This window comes from Leptidea sinapis, chromosome 7 (genome assembly GCF_905404315.1).
Source record: "Leptidea sinapis chromosome 7, ilLepSina1.1, whole genome shotgun sequence".
Taxonomy (NCBI): domain Eukaryota; kingdom Metazoa; phylum Arthropoda; class Insecta; order Lepidoptera; family Pieridae; genus Leptidea; species Leptidea sinapis.
In genome coordinates, this window is record NC_066271.1 from 1108389 (window position 1) to 1127491 (window position 19103).

A 19103-nucleotide genomic window follows, 5' to 3' on the forward strand; every position below is an offset into this window, starting at 1 on the left:
ATTATTAGTTATTGAGATCTTTACATCATGATGTTACTTTAACATGGTTCTAAATTACAAGGAATATTTCAATGTAGAAATGCAAATATTGGGCATATATCACGTGTTAATTAAAGAGACACATATGTTAAGTCATAGACTTAAAATAAAAAAATAAATGATTAAAGGGACATGTTAAAATATTACTTTTTTTATTATTACAATTAAATTACATTCAATAAGGTTCTTGAGAAGACTCAGGAGGATACCTCCGTGTCAATCAGTGGCTCCCGCGCGACAACGGAGGGTATAAGACTTGTGTAATAGATAGATACATAGTTATAGAATGCATTATATTATGTTGAGTCTTATTTTTAAATACATTTGCCGTTCAGTTCAGTATTACCTAGTAGGTATAACCAAGGTCAGAGGAAGGTATTCTATTTTTCTTGTTATTAAATAATGTAATATTAGGTAGCTATGTATTCTCTGCCATAGACCCGATAAATTATTTTTGTCAAAAATACATAAAAGTATAACTTAAACTCAAACATTTTAAGCCTATTTTTCCCAAATTCGAAAATTATTCAAAAACTAAAATATTATATCTCCTGTCCTGCGATCTCCGTCGCTCATCATCTTTCTCATCAAATCATATCATATAAGTATTTAAGTGATAACTTCATAAGGGAGGTTGAACCACTTCGTTACGTAACGCGATACTTCTAATTTTTTCAAATGGTTTTAGAAAAATTTAAATACTTTCAAAGAGGTAAATACTACGTATTAAGAGGCGGATCAGTTGAATAAAACCGAACCGAAGTTGAACAGAACAGTTGCTTAAAACCGAGTGGATTTCGCTTCAATCTATCAATCACTGCACGTTTCATACAATCGAGTGAATCGCTTTTTTCTTAGAGAGTTTCGCTAGGCTGACTACTTTTGTAATGAATAATAATAATTAAAAGTAGAAATTTTCTGACAGGCAAAGGGTTCAAGCCCATACAGCCATATTCGTATTCAATAATTAGATGAGATATAATGTAAACATTTCGTTGTTTATTATTAGCTACCATAAGCCGATTGTTTCTAATGAAATAATGATACTTATAATGTACATACACATATTCAAGAATTGTTACTAAGAATAAAGACATTTTATAATCAATAAAATATTTTATTAATAAATAACCTTTCCTTATATTATCATATTGATATACTGAAATAATATTTAAGATAAAACCCAAGCTTTTCTCAAGTTAAACAATTTATATATTAAATAGTTCGACTTAGATTAGCTCTTTAAGGTATCACTTCTGCCGGACGTCCCTAGACGCACGCGTTTTATTTTAGGTTTTAGGGATTTTATATTATAGCCAACCTGGTTGTGACAAGCACAGAATAGGAAAAAGACATGTGACAAGCCCAGTTACGCATAATAATATATGAGAGTGAACAGGACCGAGTTCGTTTGAAAGATCGTTTGTGTACTTACCATCAGCGATGAAAGGGTATATGGCACGAAGTTCAGCCTCGTATTCCTCAAGGGATATGGCAGGTGGTATTGGCGGGACGTAATCATCTTCTGGAGATCGCTCGGAGCCATAGCCTTGGTCGAAACCTGGATCTTGCAGCTTCCATACTGGTTCAGCGTCGGAACCTATTAATATAACACGATCATTAGTATCGTAATAAATATATTTATTTATTTATGGAAGTGGAGTACAACCGAATGTACGCGTCGACTGATGTTAAGTTATCACGGCCACTTTGCCCACAATCTTCTGTAACACCCGAGGAATCACAGGAACGTAGTCGGCCAGGAACAGTGTACGCTTTTGTTGAAGGTATATTTGTGGCGTATCGTGCAAAGGTAAAATTTCGCGGCCTACCGGCAAACGGAGTTTGGATTAAACAGCTCTTCAAAATACTCCGCGTAATAAATTTGGTAGAAGACACAAGACGTCTCTAAGCAATGCACATTGATCTAGTCGTTCATATAATAAAAATATATGCCTTGATAATACAAAATACTTTAATTTATTTAAATACAAGTTTTGCATCATTTTATTGTCCAAATATTTCAGTTTTCATTTTTTCGACAAGGTATTTGAGTGTAAAAAAATACGAAGAACTAACACTATTTTTATACGATTTATCATCACAAAGCCTTACGAAGAAACCTCTGATTAAATAGTTTTACAAGGCGTTAGGTCTTTTGTTAAATATTACTATAGTGATTCTTAGTGGAACAAAGAGCGCCATTATACCGTTGAACTTTGTGTGGAATACTAAAATATCGTTTTGCGTGTTACGGATTAGTTGGCTGGCTGTCTAGAATATGGCTACAAACATTGATTTATATCACGGCCATGTTTACAGCTAACGATATTCATTTTGTTTGGTTGCTATTCAATGTACACATACTGCAATGTATGAAGAAATCAAAGTTTATTTTAAATACGTGTTCTTTGTGCCGTCTAGTAAATACACAATATGGAAGTTGGCTTAAGAAACAGTGTAATAGGAGAGCAGTGAGGAGTTTAAAAGACGGTTAAAATAGTTAGTCGGTTCGTATAAATAGAACACTATCCTACTAGTTCCTACTAATACTAAAATCGCCGAATGGATATTGATTAAACTTTACAGAAATATAGATAACACATCGGAATAACTCATAATTGAACCTGAAACGTGAATTATCCAAAAATATAACGATAAGTGTCAGTAAGTAGGAAAAATGTGCCGTCTGTGTGCTATTCTGGTGTGCGCAGCAGACGCCGTTGGAGTTACACGTATAATATAATTATTATGGACATGTTTATCTTAAATAGTCTTAAAAAGTTCTATTACGTGTTATTATCACCAATAGTGATCCATAAAATACAAAAATAAAATTATAATTTATATTAATGCACACTCAGTAATTTCAAATTGATTCTTATATGAAAATAAACACTTTTATCGTATCATTAAAAGAGATAAACTTTCTCTTTGACGCTACATCACTAGGACAAATATATTTAATAGTTATAACGATGACTAACCGAGTGCGCGATACTATGGTGCGGTCCGGCCGCGAGCGAACTATTGAATAGATGTAGCCCAAATTTGCAATTTTAACAATAGGTCGGGACACCATATAGACGATGCAGGTATAATATATATTATTGCTGCTTCATAGCGTCATACAGATGACTTTAAAAAAGACGGTTATAGTAATTAGTCGGTCTGTACAAGATATAATACTACATACATGCGGCTTGCGTATCATATTGGCAATTAGGCAGTGCTCACCTCAGTATGAACCTAAATAAATATAGCACTACTGTTAAAGTTTATTTACTACCTACGATAGGCAGCACAGATTGCATATACGAAGCAAGCACGTTTCATACAACATAAGTCGTAATGTCGAAGTAAAGCGCAACTAGGACTAGTTAGGTCTACAGTACTTGCTAGGAAAACCAATGCACGCCACTGACATAATATATACTTTCTAAATACAAAAGACTTATAATGGTTAGTCAGTTCGTACAAGATATAACACTGTGTATTTTATAAATATTTTTTTCTTCCATATTTAATAAGTTATAACATTTACAATATATCTAATTATTAATTACTCTAATTAATTTTGGTCTGTTACTGAGCCAGATTTATGAGTGTTACACAACCGAGCGTCACAGCAAAGTCAGTTTCAATGTCTTCAAGATAAAGTGCTCAGTGAGCCTAAAGAAGCTTTCGCTTTTTTTAAACCTTTATAGGATCACTTCGTTGTCTGTCCGTCCGTCTGTCTATCAAGAACTTTTATCTCGGTAATGGGTGGTGGAGGTAATAATAATAATAATAAAGCCTTTTTTATTTCATATCCTTAATATATGTACATTTCAAATGTTGTTATTTAGTGTTAGTTTATATTTTTCTTAATATCTAGATGTTAGTACGTGTTACTTATTTGTATGGGATATTTATTTATTTGGATATGAACTTTTTGAACTCGGGTGAAGGCCTCCTCCAACTTTTTCCACGCGTCTCTGTCTTTACCGGTTATTTGCCAGTCGTTCCCGGCTATTTCCATTACTTCATCAGCCCACCTACTTTTCGGTCTGCCTACTCGTCGTTTTCCTTTAGGTCCCTTGCATTGCGTGATTCTGAGTGTCCACCTGCTGTCTTTATAGCGATTTACGTGACCAGCCCATTGCCATTTCAATTTAAGGGCTTGCATGAGGGCATCAGTTACCTTAGTTTTTTGTCTACTTTCTTCACTTCTGACTTTGTGTATTTTCCTTATTTTTAATATGCTTCGCTCCATGGCTCTTTGTGTTGTCCTGATCTTCTGTTTAGGTCTTGTCGTGAATACTCATGTTTGACAGCCATATAACAAACAGGGTATTATGCAGGTATCAAATACTGTTTTTATCAAATTCATCGAGTAGTCTCCTTTTAAGATTTCTTTAAGCGACCAGAATTTTTTCCAGGTTATTTTTGTTCTCCGTTCGACTTCGTTATTTGTTTCTTTAAATGATACCTGCTTACCCAGGTAGATGTAGCTGTTAACATATTCTATACTGTTTTCTTTGACTCTGATGATTGACTGTGATTCTAACACAGCAATAAATAGCTTAGGTGACAGGGGGTCACCCTGTCTCACTCCTCATTGAATGCATATTGCTTCACTCCTCGATTCTAGTCGAACATTACTAATACAGTTACTGTAAATATGTTTCATGATATTTACATACTTTCCGTTGATGTTCAAACTGCTTAGTGACTTCCATATAGAGCTGTGGCTTATACTATCGAATGGTTTGGTATAGTCGATAAAACCTAAGTACAGAGGTTTTTTAAATTCTTGGTACTTTTCGATTATTTGTTTCAATGCATGTATGTGGTCAATCGTACTAAAGCCAGAACGAGCCTGCTTGTTCCCTGGGTTGTGCAATGTCAATTTCGTATGTTATGCGTTTGAGAATGACAGATGCAAAAAGCTTATATAAACTTGCCAGTAAACTGATTGGTCTGTAATTGGTGATGTCTAATGGGTTTCCTTTTTTGTATAGCAGTACAATATCCGACTTACACCATTGATTGGGGACAGATTCAGCTTCAAGAATCATATTAAACAATTTTATTAGGTGTTTAAGTAATACTGGTGCACCTAATTTAATGATTTCATTGGTTATCCTATCTGGACCTGGGCTTTTATCTGGTTTTAGTTGTTTCAGCTGTGCATTTCTTTTTCATCTATAGGTCTAATTAATTGCATGCTTTTAGCTTGGTATCTTTCATTGAATTCCACAATTTCGTCGTCTTTTCTTTTATAGAGTTCTCGGTAATAAGTACTAGCCTGATGCATAATATCTTGTCTTATTTTGGTTTCCTTAGATTGGCTTTCTAGTTTTTGTATCCATATTTTCTTATTAATATATTATTTAAATGCTCTTTTCGTGCTTCTAAATTTGTTTGGATTTTTTTTGTTAATATCCCTTGCCTGTGTTTGCTATAATCTTTTTTTATTGCTTTGTTAGTTTCTTTATATTATAATCTGCTTAGATCCTTCTTTGTATTTATGCCCTTATTCTTTTTCATTTGTAGTTCAGTTTTTCTTTTTATTAGTTCTATTGTGTTTTCACTTAATATTTTGCTTCTTTTTTTGATATCAAAGTTGTTTTTGTTGGTTGAGCTGTAAATTATGGCTTCCTCAAGCATATCATAATAGGATTGAACATTTGTTAAATCTTCTTGTTTGCCTTCGATATTCTGATTTAGCATATATACGTAGTATTTAATTTCATCATCTGTCTTGGGGAGTTTTGAAACTTGGTAGTTTTTTGTAATTTATTCTACATTTTTTTGTTTGGTTTAAAAGGAGTGTTGCTCTCAGTAGTCTATGATCTGTTAGGAATTTTACATTGTTAAGGACTTCGTAGTTTTTGATAATTTTTGGAACATTTGTCATAATGTTAGCAATTTCATTCTTGACAGTTTTGTCTGGTGATTCCCATGTCCATTTTCTAACAGGTCTTTTTTTTAAATAGGTATTGATTATTGCTAATCTGTATTCAAATGCATAGTCTATTAATCGTTCTCCTCTTTCATTCCTTTGACCTAAGCCGTAATTTCCCATGATGAAACTTTCACCTTTTTTCTTGCGTCCTATTTTTGCATTAAAATCTCCTAAGACTAGAACATTCTCATCTCTTATCGTATATGCTTTTTTAAGACCAGTGTGGAAGTTTTGGATTTCGGCTTCACTGGATCTTTCTGTAAGTGCATATGCCTGAATTATAGAAATGTTTAATTTTTCAAATTTTAATTGTAATAATGCTACTCTTTCTGAAATACCAGTGAAATTTGTAATATTACTTTCCAAGCTTTCTTTATTAGGAATCCTACTCCGTACAAGCCTTTTGTTTCTCCAATGTAGCAGAAAATATAGTCTGGATATTCCTCTATATGGCATCCCATTCTTCTTATCTCTGAAAGTCCAAGTATATCCCAGTTTATACTTTCCAGAGCATTTGTCAGTTCTAGATATCGATATGCAGATGCCAAGGATCTTACATTATAAGTACAAACTTTAATACAATTCTTATGGTTTTTGCTTAATTTTGGTGGTGGTGGTTTTTCTATTGGGTGGAGGGTATTGGTCTGATTTCCCACGATGACCAGTCGGCTTGGAAATTGGTGGTGGAGGTATGCAGTTGAAATTAAGACGACATACTCAAATCTATAGTCTTTTGAAACTGTAAAAAATCAGGTAGGGGAATCTCATTCATAAGGTATTTAACGTTGACCTAGAACTATGAAATTTGGCAAGGGATACCGTCTTATACATATTACATGTATGGTGAAAATATCTGAAACTATACATTTATATTTAAATTTTAAATAATATAAATAAATTACGGAAACCTCGTCTACATGTTCGTTGGCTAATGTGGTGGGAGACATATACAGCCTGTAGGCGGACAGATGAACGAACATCAGCTATATTGATAACGTACGGAACCGTAAAAATTAATGGTGGTTGTTATGAAGGAAGGATATGGGGCCAATAACTTTCTATACATGTGGACAATTCACGCCATAAAAAAAAGAAAGCTGAATTAAGGCAGATGCCACGAATGACACCATAATAAGCTTCGACTGCTATGTCTATTGATAAATTATAAGTGTTGCTAAATTGAACTTTGTTTGTGCTTCAATTTGACTAAATATATCGACATTCGAAAGAGATTTAAATAGTTTCAATGTTAAACAAAGTTTTATCATACTTTTTTAGTGGTGAAATATAAATCAGCCTCAAAGAAATGATTCAAGCAAATGACACTCGATCTGGTTTGTAAAATTCTTCACATCCCCCTTTTGCTTGCGAACTGCCGCCAATACTCTTTCATTATTAAAGATTAGCTTTTACAGATTTGCGGTGTTAAATCAAGTATCAAGCAGTACGTCTGTTTCTGCGTTTACAGATCGTGCATGGTCTCAAGCCTCTTTACCGATACGGTTTGGTGGTTTGGGTACTCGCAAAGTTTCGGGCGTTGCCTTACCAGCATTTCTATCTTCAGTTCATAGTGCGCAGCCTTTGGTTACTAGAATTGTAAATCATGTACCAGGTAACTCAGAGATTGTGTATTTGAACGAAGCTAACAATGCTTGGCTAAATATTGCAAACATTCAAAATTTTCCAGACGATTTAAAGTGTCAAAAAGCATAGGACGCACTTCTTTGTAAGTCAGCCTTTGATAATCTTTTGATCTCATCTACTGACATAACAGAGCGTGCTCGTCTTTTGGCCGTGACACAAAATGAGTCGGGTTTTTGGTTACAAGCCTTGCCTTCTGCGCCGATTGGAACGCTACTTGACAATATGACATTGTCAATATGCGTATCACTCCGGCTAGGTATAAAACTGAATGAACCACATCAATGTAGATGTGGCGTTCAGGTAGATGCTCTTGGACGCCACGGGTTATCCTGCCTAAAATCGGCAGGCCGTATCAGTCGTCACGCCAGCATTAATGAAGTCATCCGCAGTGCATTTGCCGCTCTTAATATACCAGCTGTTTTAGAGCCAAATGGTATTACCCGCCGCGAGACACTTGGCCCGTGGGGCCCATAGGCGCGGAGAATGTTCAAAATACTATCTTCGCGCCTCAATAAGGCTACTGGAAACCCAAGCGCTGGCAGCTATTTCGGTCAACGGATCAGCCTTGCTATCCAACGCGGTAATGCTGCCAGTATTCTTGCTACGCTTCCACGTAATGATAGTTTTAATTTTATGTAGTCGTAGTATTGTAAATATAGTTATAAGATTTGTAAATATTAAAAAATATATATGTTTGTACGTCTGTTATATTCTGTATATTGCACTATATTGTAATTGAATTCACTTAGTATCTGACTCATTCGCTGATACCTCTGGAGTATGTACTTCCTGAAGTGCAAGAAAACAATTTTGGCTAGGCATTTGCATATAAACAACGAAAACATAAAAAATAAATACTTCTCCTTCCTACCCCTACGTAAAGAAATAAAACCTCACCCAAAAACATTTCATGTTAAGTTGGTTGCCAAAAGACATAGGATTAAAATGATTTTAGTGTAAATAAATACGCGTTCTGATAGAGATTTGATAGCAAACAGTATAATTACAATGATATTATAATTAACCAAAAGCCATGAAATAATTTTGGTGCTTATTTTGTTTCGAATGGACTCTGTGGCTGGCAGCAATAAATAAATAGCTATTCCAGCGTAACCGTTTGTAGAGAGTGTCAATTGTAATTTAAGCGTACAGCAAAGGGGCGTATCCTGACTCGAACCCGACCTAGCTGTACGCAAAAGGCAATTGAAGAAACAGATATTAAAAATCGAATTGAAGGATCGCTGACCCATGTCACATTACATGTAAGAGAACAGCAGCGTAAATCAGCACTCTTTTTAAATGGAAAAAGGAGGACAAACGAGGGTACGGGTCACCTGGTGTTAAGTGATCACCGCCGCCCACATTCTCTTGCAACACCCGAGGAATCACAGGAGCGTTGCCGGCCTTTAACTTTATTTGAAGGCTTTTTTTGAACGCGCTTTTTTTGAAGGCACCCTCCCATGTCGTATCGTCCCGGAAACACCGCACAAGGAAGCTCATTCTACAGCTTTGTGGAATGCTCTTTGAAAAGCGCACAGTGGCGGACAGATGGTGGGGATGATATCCTAATTTGTGGAGTGTCGTGCAAAGGTGGAATTCTCTCCTTGAAATTTATACCTACGACTGCGCGAAGCGTTATGGTTAGTGCATACATAAAGATTGACGAGGCGGACGGCCGGTGCAGTTAATTTAACTCGGACAGAAACCAGTCTCGCCGTCGTACGGCGTGGCCCTCTATAGTTATGTCTCCCCAAGATTGCTTAGCGATCTCGATTCGGGCGTAATTGTAACTATAGAGTTAACTTTATATAACGTGAAGACATGTTCTGAAAATTTCACGAAACGTCGGCTTGAAAATAATTAGGATTAGAAGGTAACGCTTACTCCTGTTTTATTGGTTTAAAAAGTATTTTATTTAGATCAATTAAATAAATTGAGAAATTCTTAAATAAAAAACACATTGTGTTCTATAACATTACTAATTCAGAAAAAGGGTCAATCAGATAATTCCTGAACGAAACTAAATAAGGTATAGCAAAAAAATAAAATAAAACAAATTGTCAAGTTCGATCAGTAGAGCGCACTGCATAGTAAAAATAAGCCCAATTAAAAGTGTCACTTCTTTTTCATTGCGATCAAGATAATCTTGCGACATGTACTTCCTGTTTCGTTGCAGTCGTTCAATACAATATGTGACCACGGCTTAAGACATCACATCCCTAACTCGATTAAACTGGTCGGCCTGATTTAATTTGATTTACTTGGGGAGGTGCTTAACACAATTGGCAAAAAATACAATAAAATACAAAAATGCTTACAGTTTCTGAGGCGACAAGGCATCAAAAGATGGAGGTCGAATAACACACGAGACCTCTATACTATATCTAGTAAGATATGCCCTGTGCTTCCTCGGATATGCCCCGGGGAAGGGAAGAATAGGGAAGTCATAGGGCCATTGTGTCGTTAGAGGCGGCTGAGGGCATTTACCAATGGGAAGCTCCTTTGCACAGGATGTCGGCTAGATTATGGGTACCACAACGGCGCCTATTTCTGCCGTGAAGCAGTAATGTGTAAGCATTATTTGTGTTTCGGTCTGAAGGGCGCTGTAGCTAGTCTCATTTGTCCAGTAATATCACATTACTGGACAAATGAGTCTTAATATCTTATGTATCAAGGCGACGAGCGCAATTGAAGTGCCACTCAGAATGTTTGGGATTTTCAAGAAACCTGAGCGGCACTGTATTATAATGAGCAGGGGGTATCAATTACCATCAGCTGAACGTCCTGCTCGTCTCATTCCTTATTGTCATAAAAAAAGTAAAACCACTGGCCTTAATATTTGTATCTTGTCCTCAAAATTACATCAATTTTCATCAGTGGTGGGCAATTCACGATAGTACCAGGGGGATCAACCTTCATCAAACAAACCGGAACACGTATGTTGAAGGCAGACAATATCAACTAATTAACTATGCTCTGTTTTAATTAAGTCCAAACCTCATACTGCCATTAGCGGTTTACCTAATATAAATTTATATTCATCGGCCTAAATTGAGCTAAATAGTGGATTAATTATGGAAAATTTCGTAATTTAGGCTAAAAGTATGTAAGCCACACTAAAAGTTTCTGGACTGGGCATTTGTAATTCAGTAAAAAACAACTACAATAAAAAAACTATTTGAAAATTGAACACTCTGAGAGTAGGTTACAAATTTGCGCCATATTTTTTTAAGATCAATAAAGAGACTTCAATTGGCATTGTGATTGTGTGGCAATTACCACGTGCGTGATGTTAGAGCGGTTTTGTGCTGAGAAGGGAATTAAAGGAAAGGCAAAAGTAAGGAACGACCTAGCTGATATTCCTCTGTTCTCCTCTTGCAGCGTAGTTGGTGTGGACTGTATCTTGGAGCACGGCACACACTATATTGACGAATAATTCACTCGCGGTGCGGTAGGTATATTCACTAGGTAGCGAACAATTGGGTATTAGAGGTGTCTTCTTCGTGTGTCAACGCAGACAGACTGGCGTATGTTCACTGGCGTCGTGTCACCGACGAACTGTTCTTACGCTTGGATTGGAGGCACTTCTCTGGCCAGCCTTCCACTAGATGAAGTCGATAAGGCTTAGATATGAGAAGGATGGATTTGTAAGGAATAAGGTATGGCGCGGACGGTGATGAAACTCCTACTCATATTTGTCATGATTATTTTCACATGAAAAATACTAACCATTAAAAGTGGAGAGTCATTAGTGACTAGGACCTTACCTAAAATATTGTGCGTTATATATACCGCTTATTAAAATTTTTTATGTATAATTAATAATTATTAGCATACTTTGAGAGAAAATTCCACTATAATTAAAAAACAAAAAACGTTTTTTTCTGCTGTAAGCCGCGTTAGAGAAGTTCGTTCCAATAGCTATAATGGCTTAAGCATATGGTCGGATTCGGTTCGGCCGGACCATCGTACGATGCAGTGGGCGCCTCGCACGAATTGGTCCGCCGTCGTAGGTACATGGTCCGGACGGTAATAATAACACCGGTCAACAAAAAAAAATATATTGCGCATGGAATTCACTTGATAGATTCTGATTATATAAGCACACACACACACACACACACATATATATAGTATTATATATATATAATAATTACACATTTTAATATATTTGCTTTATATGAACTTAGAGCGATTTGACTGTTACCGTTCCCTGTGGGATAGTAGCAATGACGCCGCTCACTACCTAAAAAATATTTTTTTCACAATCACCATTTGGAAAAATTTAAAGTTTGGAAAATTATTTGGAGGAAAATGGGGAACGTTGCATCAAAGTATAATGGAATTCGAATTTGAATTTGAATTACTAAAGCCAGTATACTGAAAGCATGATGAGAGACTTTCGCTCGTTTGTCCTCCTTTTCCATAAAAAAAGACTATTTGAGGGTTAATAAAAGAAACTTCTACTGAACATGACAGGTAAAGTAAAACTATATATTTTTAAACATTTTAACACCATTTTAAAACATTGTAAGAAAACATCATAAATGGGTGTGCGGTATCATTTAACAAACCACCACTATGTCAATTTTCTATGTTATTATTGATTTTAATTTTCCCATTTTTGTACTCATAAAAGCAAATTCAGAACTTTTTTTATGATTATTCTATATTCTAGATATTAAAACTAGTTGTAATAACTTTGTACCATCCAAATATCCATCTTCCAATCCATGATACCATCGAATATGGTCCGGTACCGTAACGCGTCCGATAATATCAAATCCGACCATGTGTTTAGCCCATTAGAATTCGAGCACTTAAAATTCGCCTCCCAGATGTTGTCTCTAGGTATGAAAGGGGTGAATATGTGAGTGTTTAAACACAAATTTTCAATACTAACTTTTGAACAAACATCATACTTTTTCGTTAAGTTTCATGAATTTTCGAAGAAAGCTCTCACTAATTTGAGCATGATAGAACTTTATACACGTAATATTGTAAGACAAAGTTATGAAACTTTCCAACTTCTTCATTTGAAACTTGAACTCAACTCACTTTCCGATCTTATAAGACCCATAAAAAGTTATAATGAGCTTTAATAATATCTTAGCATTTTCAGTCTATAATAATCTAAATCTAAATTCAAATATTTTTATTCAAAATAGGACGTGACATGACTTATTGAAAGTCAAAAACTACCACCCATTCTAAAAAGATTGCCTCAGACCTGAGAAGAACGAGCGCAACAAACTCGGCGGGCTTTTTTTCATAAATAAATGGTTACAATGTAATTTCGTACAATTAAACTTATTTTTAAAGATATGCCATATACAGATATACCACAGATTGGGAATGGAGCAACCGGTCTGTGTGCATCCGACATACCAACATGCCCAGCCCAGTTCCACTTTAGCGTGGTGGATTTTTCTTGCACATCAGCACCGTCAGTTTTGTAGCGCTGTATGCCCTATTTCTAATGCGATTGATTAGCTTGACTCTCAGAATACTTCGCTCCGTAGCTCGTTGACAAACCTGGAGTTTGAAATACTGATTTGTAATCTTTCTGATTCTCTAAATGACCATGTCTGTGCACCTGCACAAGTTGCACATGTCGACGAGTTTGCGCTTAAGTAACGGTATATAATATAATAGATTATAATAGATTAAATGTTTATATTCATATAGTAATAAGGGGTAATGAGGATAATAATGTGGTGGCCTGTGGAAAACCAGACAGAACCCATACATCACTATATCCACTTTACTTTAGTTAGATTTTTGTCAAAGAAGCTTTAATATATTTCTTGAATTTGTGCTCAGTGAGTACAAGAGCTTTGTATTTTATTGTTAAATACCTGTGAAGACCTTTGAAGGAACCCGTTACTCTAGCTAACTTATTAAAACGGCACATATAGTTTATTCTTTCTTCTTGAATTTAATGAATAGATGTACAGATAAAAATATGGTGATACGAAGAAGTCCGAAGTCATTCGAAAAATTACGACACCTAACAAATTTACACAAACTAAAATTGTGATATATTTAAATTAAGCTTATAATATATAAGTTTTGATATATTAGTACTAAAACTGGGTACTACAAATATAGCTTTTACTTGTATATTTTAAATACGATAGTTAATTCAGTTAAACCGCAATAATGTAGTTAATGTTATTGGTCTGCGGTTTGAGGCGTCCTTGACCCGACGCGCATTTGGAGCGCAGCAGATGACGTCACCGACTCGACTTACGGCTAACTCCTAAAACCGGAATTGTTACGCGGAATTATTTCGTTAAAATCACGATAACATTTTAAGGAGAATTTTGTCTATTACTGCAGACAAAATTACGAATGATCGGTTATGGATTCGATTAAGCTGGGCACATTGCATATTTGTTCTTTTTAACAGAAACCAAAAGGGTAGAAACAGAGCCATATCAATAAGACTCCGCTGTCCGTCCGTCCATCTATCTATCTTCGTCCGTCGTCTATCTGTCTCTCTGTCTGTCAGCAGGCTGTATCTCATGAACAGTGATAGACAGTTCAAAATTTTCCCAAATGATGTAATATTACGAATAAATGCTTCAATATTGGCTCCCAGTGCGTCAATCGTTGCTGGTTTATCCCTGTAGACATGAGCATTAACATGGCCCCACAAGAAATAGTCCAAGGCGTTAGATCACACCATCTAGGCGGCCAATTGACGGGCCCAAAACGTGAGATAAACTGTTCATCGAAGGCGGCTCTCAATTGCGCCATTGTTTCGCGTGCCGTGTGGCATTGGGCACCGTCTTGTTGAAACTACATGTCAGGCATATCCAATTCTTCCATTTTGGGCAAAAAAAATCGCCAATCATCACACGGTAGCGCTCGCCATTCACAGTAACGTTTCGGCCATTTATCGTCTTGGAAAACGTACGGCCCGATGATGCCACCGGCCCATAATCCACACCAAACAGTACATTTTTCGGGATGCAGTGGTAGCTCTTGCAATGCTTCTGGCTGGTCTTCACTCCAGATGCGGCAATTATGCTTATTGACATATCCATTCAACCAGAAATGAGCTTCTTCGCTGAACACAATTTTTCGATAAAAAAGTGGATCTTCCTCCAACTTTGCCAATGCCCATTCACCAAATGTAAGATGTTGTGGGAGGTCGTGTGGCTTCAATTCTTCCACCAGCTGTATCTTGTAAGGTTTTACATCCAAATCCTTTCGCAAAATTTTCCACGTAGTGGAGTAACAGAGGCCCAATTGCTGCGAACGGCGGCGAATCGAGATTTCACGGTCATCACTAACACTGGCGGATATAGCCGCAATATTTCCTTCGGTCCTCACTCTACGTATTCGTGTTCGTGGTTTAATGTCCAATAATGTAAACTGGGTTCGAAATTTAGTCATAGGCTTCCGAATAGCTGCCTCAGTAGGCCGACCAAATTGCCCATAAATTGGAAGAAGTGCGCGATGCACTCTCTTAACCGAGCATGCATTTTGATAGTAAAATTCAATAATTTGCAAGCGTTGTTCGTTCGTAAGTCGATTCATGGTTAAATTATAGACCAAACTGAACAAGTTTGACAATGACACAAGACACGATTCACGCGTGATCTGTCAAAAACAGTGTTGCCAAAAAGATACCAGCAAAAAATCACCCGTTATGTTGTCGCTAAAAACAGATTATAATCAATATTAAGGGGGATATAACAAACGTGATTTTTATAAATGATTTTTTTAGATAACTGGCCGGTTTTTTTATGATAAAACGTGACGACACGGGCATGACGTTCAACTTATATGTGGCCCAAAAAATTGAGCGGTAAAATTTCATGTCTCACATCTTACTAATTTCACTAGCTACTTTTATTATTCAAGTGTCGTTTTTGGATTGTCGGCTTGTATAATAAATTCCAACGATGCAACGAACCACTGTTCATTAATGTAGTGATAGTAGAAGTTCAGTTTGCACGTCTCGCTAACTAATTAATTTGGTTTAAATTGAATTGAATAAGAGCTTGTTTTTTATATCATTTAGATGATTAATTTTGTAGTCTGCTTAACGAACTCTTTCATATGATATCTATATTGAAGAGGTTCATTGAAAATGTTTGTGCTGATAACCCTTGACTGGAGGCGACTTTGTACGGTGTAGCCATGCTATGGTGCCAACAGGACCATTCTACTGGTTGATGAAGAGTTCCTTAGTGCCAAGCTAACCTGGAATTCAACTGAGTTTAGACTTATCATAAGAGTGGCCTACGAAGGGAATGCTTTCATAACATGTTTACAGAAAAAAAAATTGTGTCCCTAGAATCCTGAGCGGCAATGCATTGTAATGGGCAGGGCGTATCAATCAACACCATCAGCTGAACGTCCTGTTCGTTTTGTCCCTTATTGTTAGAAATGGCCGATAACATTGATACCTTAAAACTATTTACACCCATTGTTACTTACATGTTTTCTAGCTAAATAAAGGATTTATGATTTATTTATTTATGATTTTAAAAAGTGATTTTAATTCTGTTTAAGCAATGACGTTCTATACATTTATAAGGATATACCATTTCTGATATCGGAATGGCAAAAAAGTGCTTAAAGATAATGTAAGCACACTTCTACTTATTCGTTTGTCAACTATCACTGTGCGAATCAAATCTGAACTGAATACATGTTTTACATTGCTGCTTATTGACCAGGAATATTCTCAACAACTAGTAAATACTGTTACTAATAAGCACTAACGAGTAAATGCGGTAATGTATAGATTTTTTAGCAGTCTATGCTTGCAACGTGTGGCATGTTCCATATTTCACCTTTGTTTTATACGATGTGATTTCTCTATATTATGTATAGTAATATTTGACATTGAATCATTTGTCATCCGAACTGAACCAACATTTGGAACTACGGCTCAATCGATCGAGGTTACGGGATGTTGTATCAGACCTACACGTGGTAGCCGCAAAGGCCGCCACCTTACGCTAGAAGTGGCTACAAAGCAAGCTGAATTGCTCGACATTCGCCTGTGGTCGGTGTTAGACACGTGCGGTCGGGGTTTAATAAGTGAAACGTTATAGAACATGAAACTATCGAAGTTATTGCGTATAGCCTTAGATAATTCATGCGTCTAGATAGATGTGATGGCTATGTATACAAAATTATTATCACCATTGTTTTATACACTAGAAGCTTAAAGATTAAAAAGGTCCAAGTTAGGAGCACTTAATACACTTTCCGGTGGGTACATTTGCACGCTGAGACTTACTCATTTAAACTGAAACAAAGGCCAAAGGGTCTAAAAACATAACAAATTGTAAGACGTAGCTGTCGTGCCAGTAACAGCAAGGGGCTCCGTCTAGACGTATATCGCTTAGTGGCCGGTGCTAACCACAAGAAGCGAGCAGCGTCCACACGATCGAGCGTGTGCGACGAGTTCATCGGAAATGTAAAAAAAAGTGAAAACTACAGAAATATACGTCGGTTGCGGAGTTTTATGATTGTGGTTAGTGGTCCGTTTGCGGTCATAAGTCTGAATAAATGCTTTTAATAAATATAGGCTGCGCATTATATGATGTAACGGGCAGGGTTGGTCACATGCTATCCAGTAAACCCTATATTCTTTCGTTAATAAAGGACATAAACTTCATTAAATCAATGATAGGGTCTATGTTCAAAATTTTGTTTTATGTTTAAGTCTTAGATAATTTATATATATTATATATAATTTATATAGATGGAGCCTCTTGCTGTTAGGCTACGCATGAACACAGGCCAGGTTTGTTACTCTAGTGTGCATGACAGCTACGTCTTATGCTCGTGATACGTATTTTACTTTGTTTTAGTGTACGTGCATTGCTGAAAATAGAGGTCAGAAATTCACCGCTATATTACAGCTGTCACAGTCTACCAAGACGTATAAATTAATAAGGGGTCAGGGGAAAAATAACTTTTGTCATATAATTAACAAACTGAGATATTACTAATTAAAAGACAAGACCTTAGTAAAATAGTGTCATTTATACCCAAACAAATAAGAAAAGCTTTTTTTATTGAAAGGATGTTTATTGTTAATATTATTATAATTTTTTTCATTTTGACTTCATATCAGCTAAGAGTTATAATAAAAAATTGTGACTGAGTCAGAATATTCTCGTTAAAATCATCCTATGTCCACCAACATCAGGGGTAAAACGATTGATGTCACCAAGGCACTTCAACTGCAATAGTTATTATTACACTCTTCGTCAGACATTTTGTGTAAAAAACTCAGAATTCTAGTAATTTATTATAAACAAAAAAATATATCAAAAAATATAACCTAAAAGTCTCATGTCACTGTCATAGTCGACCATGGACAACGGTTGTTTTTTTCATGCACGGTTCTGACATTGGGTGTTTTTTCCCTGTACCGATATTTTAAAAGTTTGAAAGCACAGAGACTATGGATGTTATTGCCCTGTTGTTTTTGACAGAATTTAGCGACAGATATTACCATACAGACATGCAGTCTGAAAAATAATCTGTCAGTTGAAAAATAATAAAAAATGTGACATAAGTTGTTTTTCCCCTGACCCCTTCTTATATAAGGCTTAAGTTATAGAACTACCAAGACGGAAATACTTATTATCTGTTTTATACGCTTCTTTCCAATATATATTTGAAACATTTTAATTAGTAACTTTAAACATGATTTAATGCTTAAAACAATTAACATACAGTTAGCAGTACAATAAACAGTTTGGTAATTTTTAAGTGATATCCCTCACTTCTGAGATTAAAAATACAAATTAAGTTTGTACCAACGAAGTAGATCCAGTAGATGGAGCCACAGCGCTACGGCTGAGCAAACAGTTTGCAAACACTTTGTGTTTCGACTTTCTCATCTTACATCTCTAGCTGACGAGCGCAATAGCAAAAAAAATGCCGGACAGTAATTTGGGCTTTTGAGAGTCTCGAGTGGCACTGACTGCATCACACCGCACACTGATGATGATCTTGCCATTGTTGTCACTAAATAGGTTTCCTTAGATTTTAGTCTGCTTTTAAAGTCTATCGGTGATAGCATAGAGCAGGGATGGATGGATACTATGTTATAGTAAGTAAGTAAGTAAGATCATTATTTGTTGACAAGAGTAATACATTAAAGGTATATCATTTTAGCACTCCAAGTCGTGCCCATTATTGAGCATACGTATATATAATATTTAACATTAAGAAAAGAAATCAGTAATAATTATCACAAAAGAAAATTGATCACATCATAAATTTTAAGTTAAATTAAATTAATCGCATTATGAAGTAGGGGTAAGCCTGATCTCATCATTAAAAAGAAAAATTATCATAAGGTTTTCAATAATTTACTATTTATATTAACAAGAAAAGCTTTTAATTATAGCCTCCCTTGTAGTTAATTGTGGTTAGCGGTATGAATGCCACAACCAATAATATATTATTGTATTTTTTTTTGTTG

General features: G+C 35.8%; 1 protein-coding gene across 3 annotated transcripts in view; it reads right to left on the bottom strand.

Moving 5' to 3' along the window:
- LOC126965510 (uncharacterized) overlaps nucleotides 1–19103 on the bottom strand; it is a 154111-nt gene that overhangs the window by 82950 nt on the left and 52058 nt on the right. For all 3 annotated transcript variants that reach the window (XM_050809150.1, XM_050809149.1, XM_050809151.1), the window contains exon 3: nucleotides 1475–1639. In XM_050809150.1, coding sequence (XP_050665107.1) covers nucleotides 1475–1639 — 165 coding nt within the window. The remainder of the gene's footprint in view (nucleotides 1–1474; nucleotides 1640–19103) is intronic.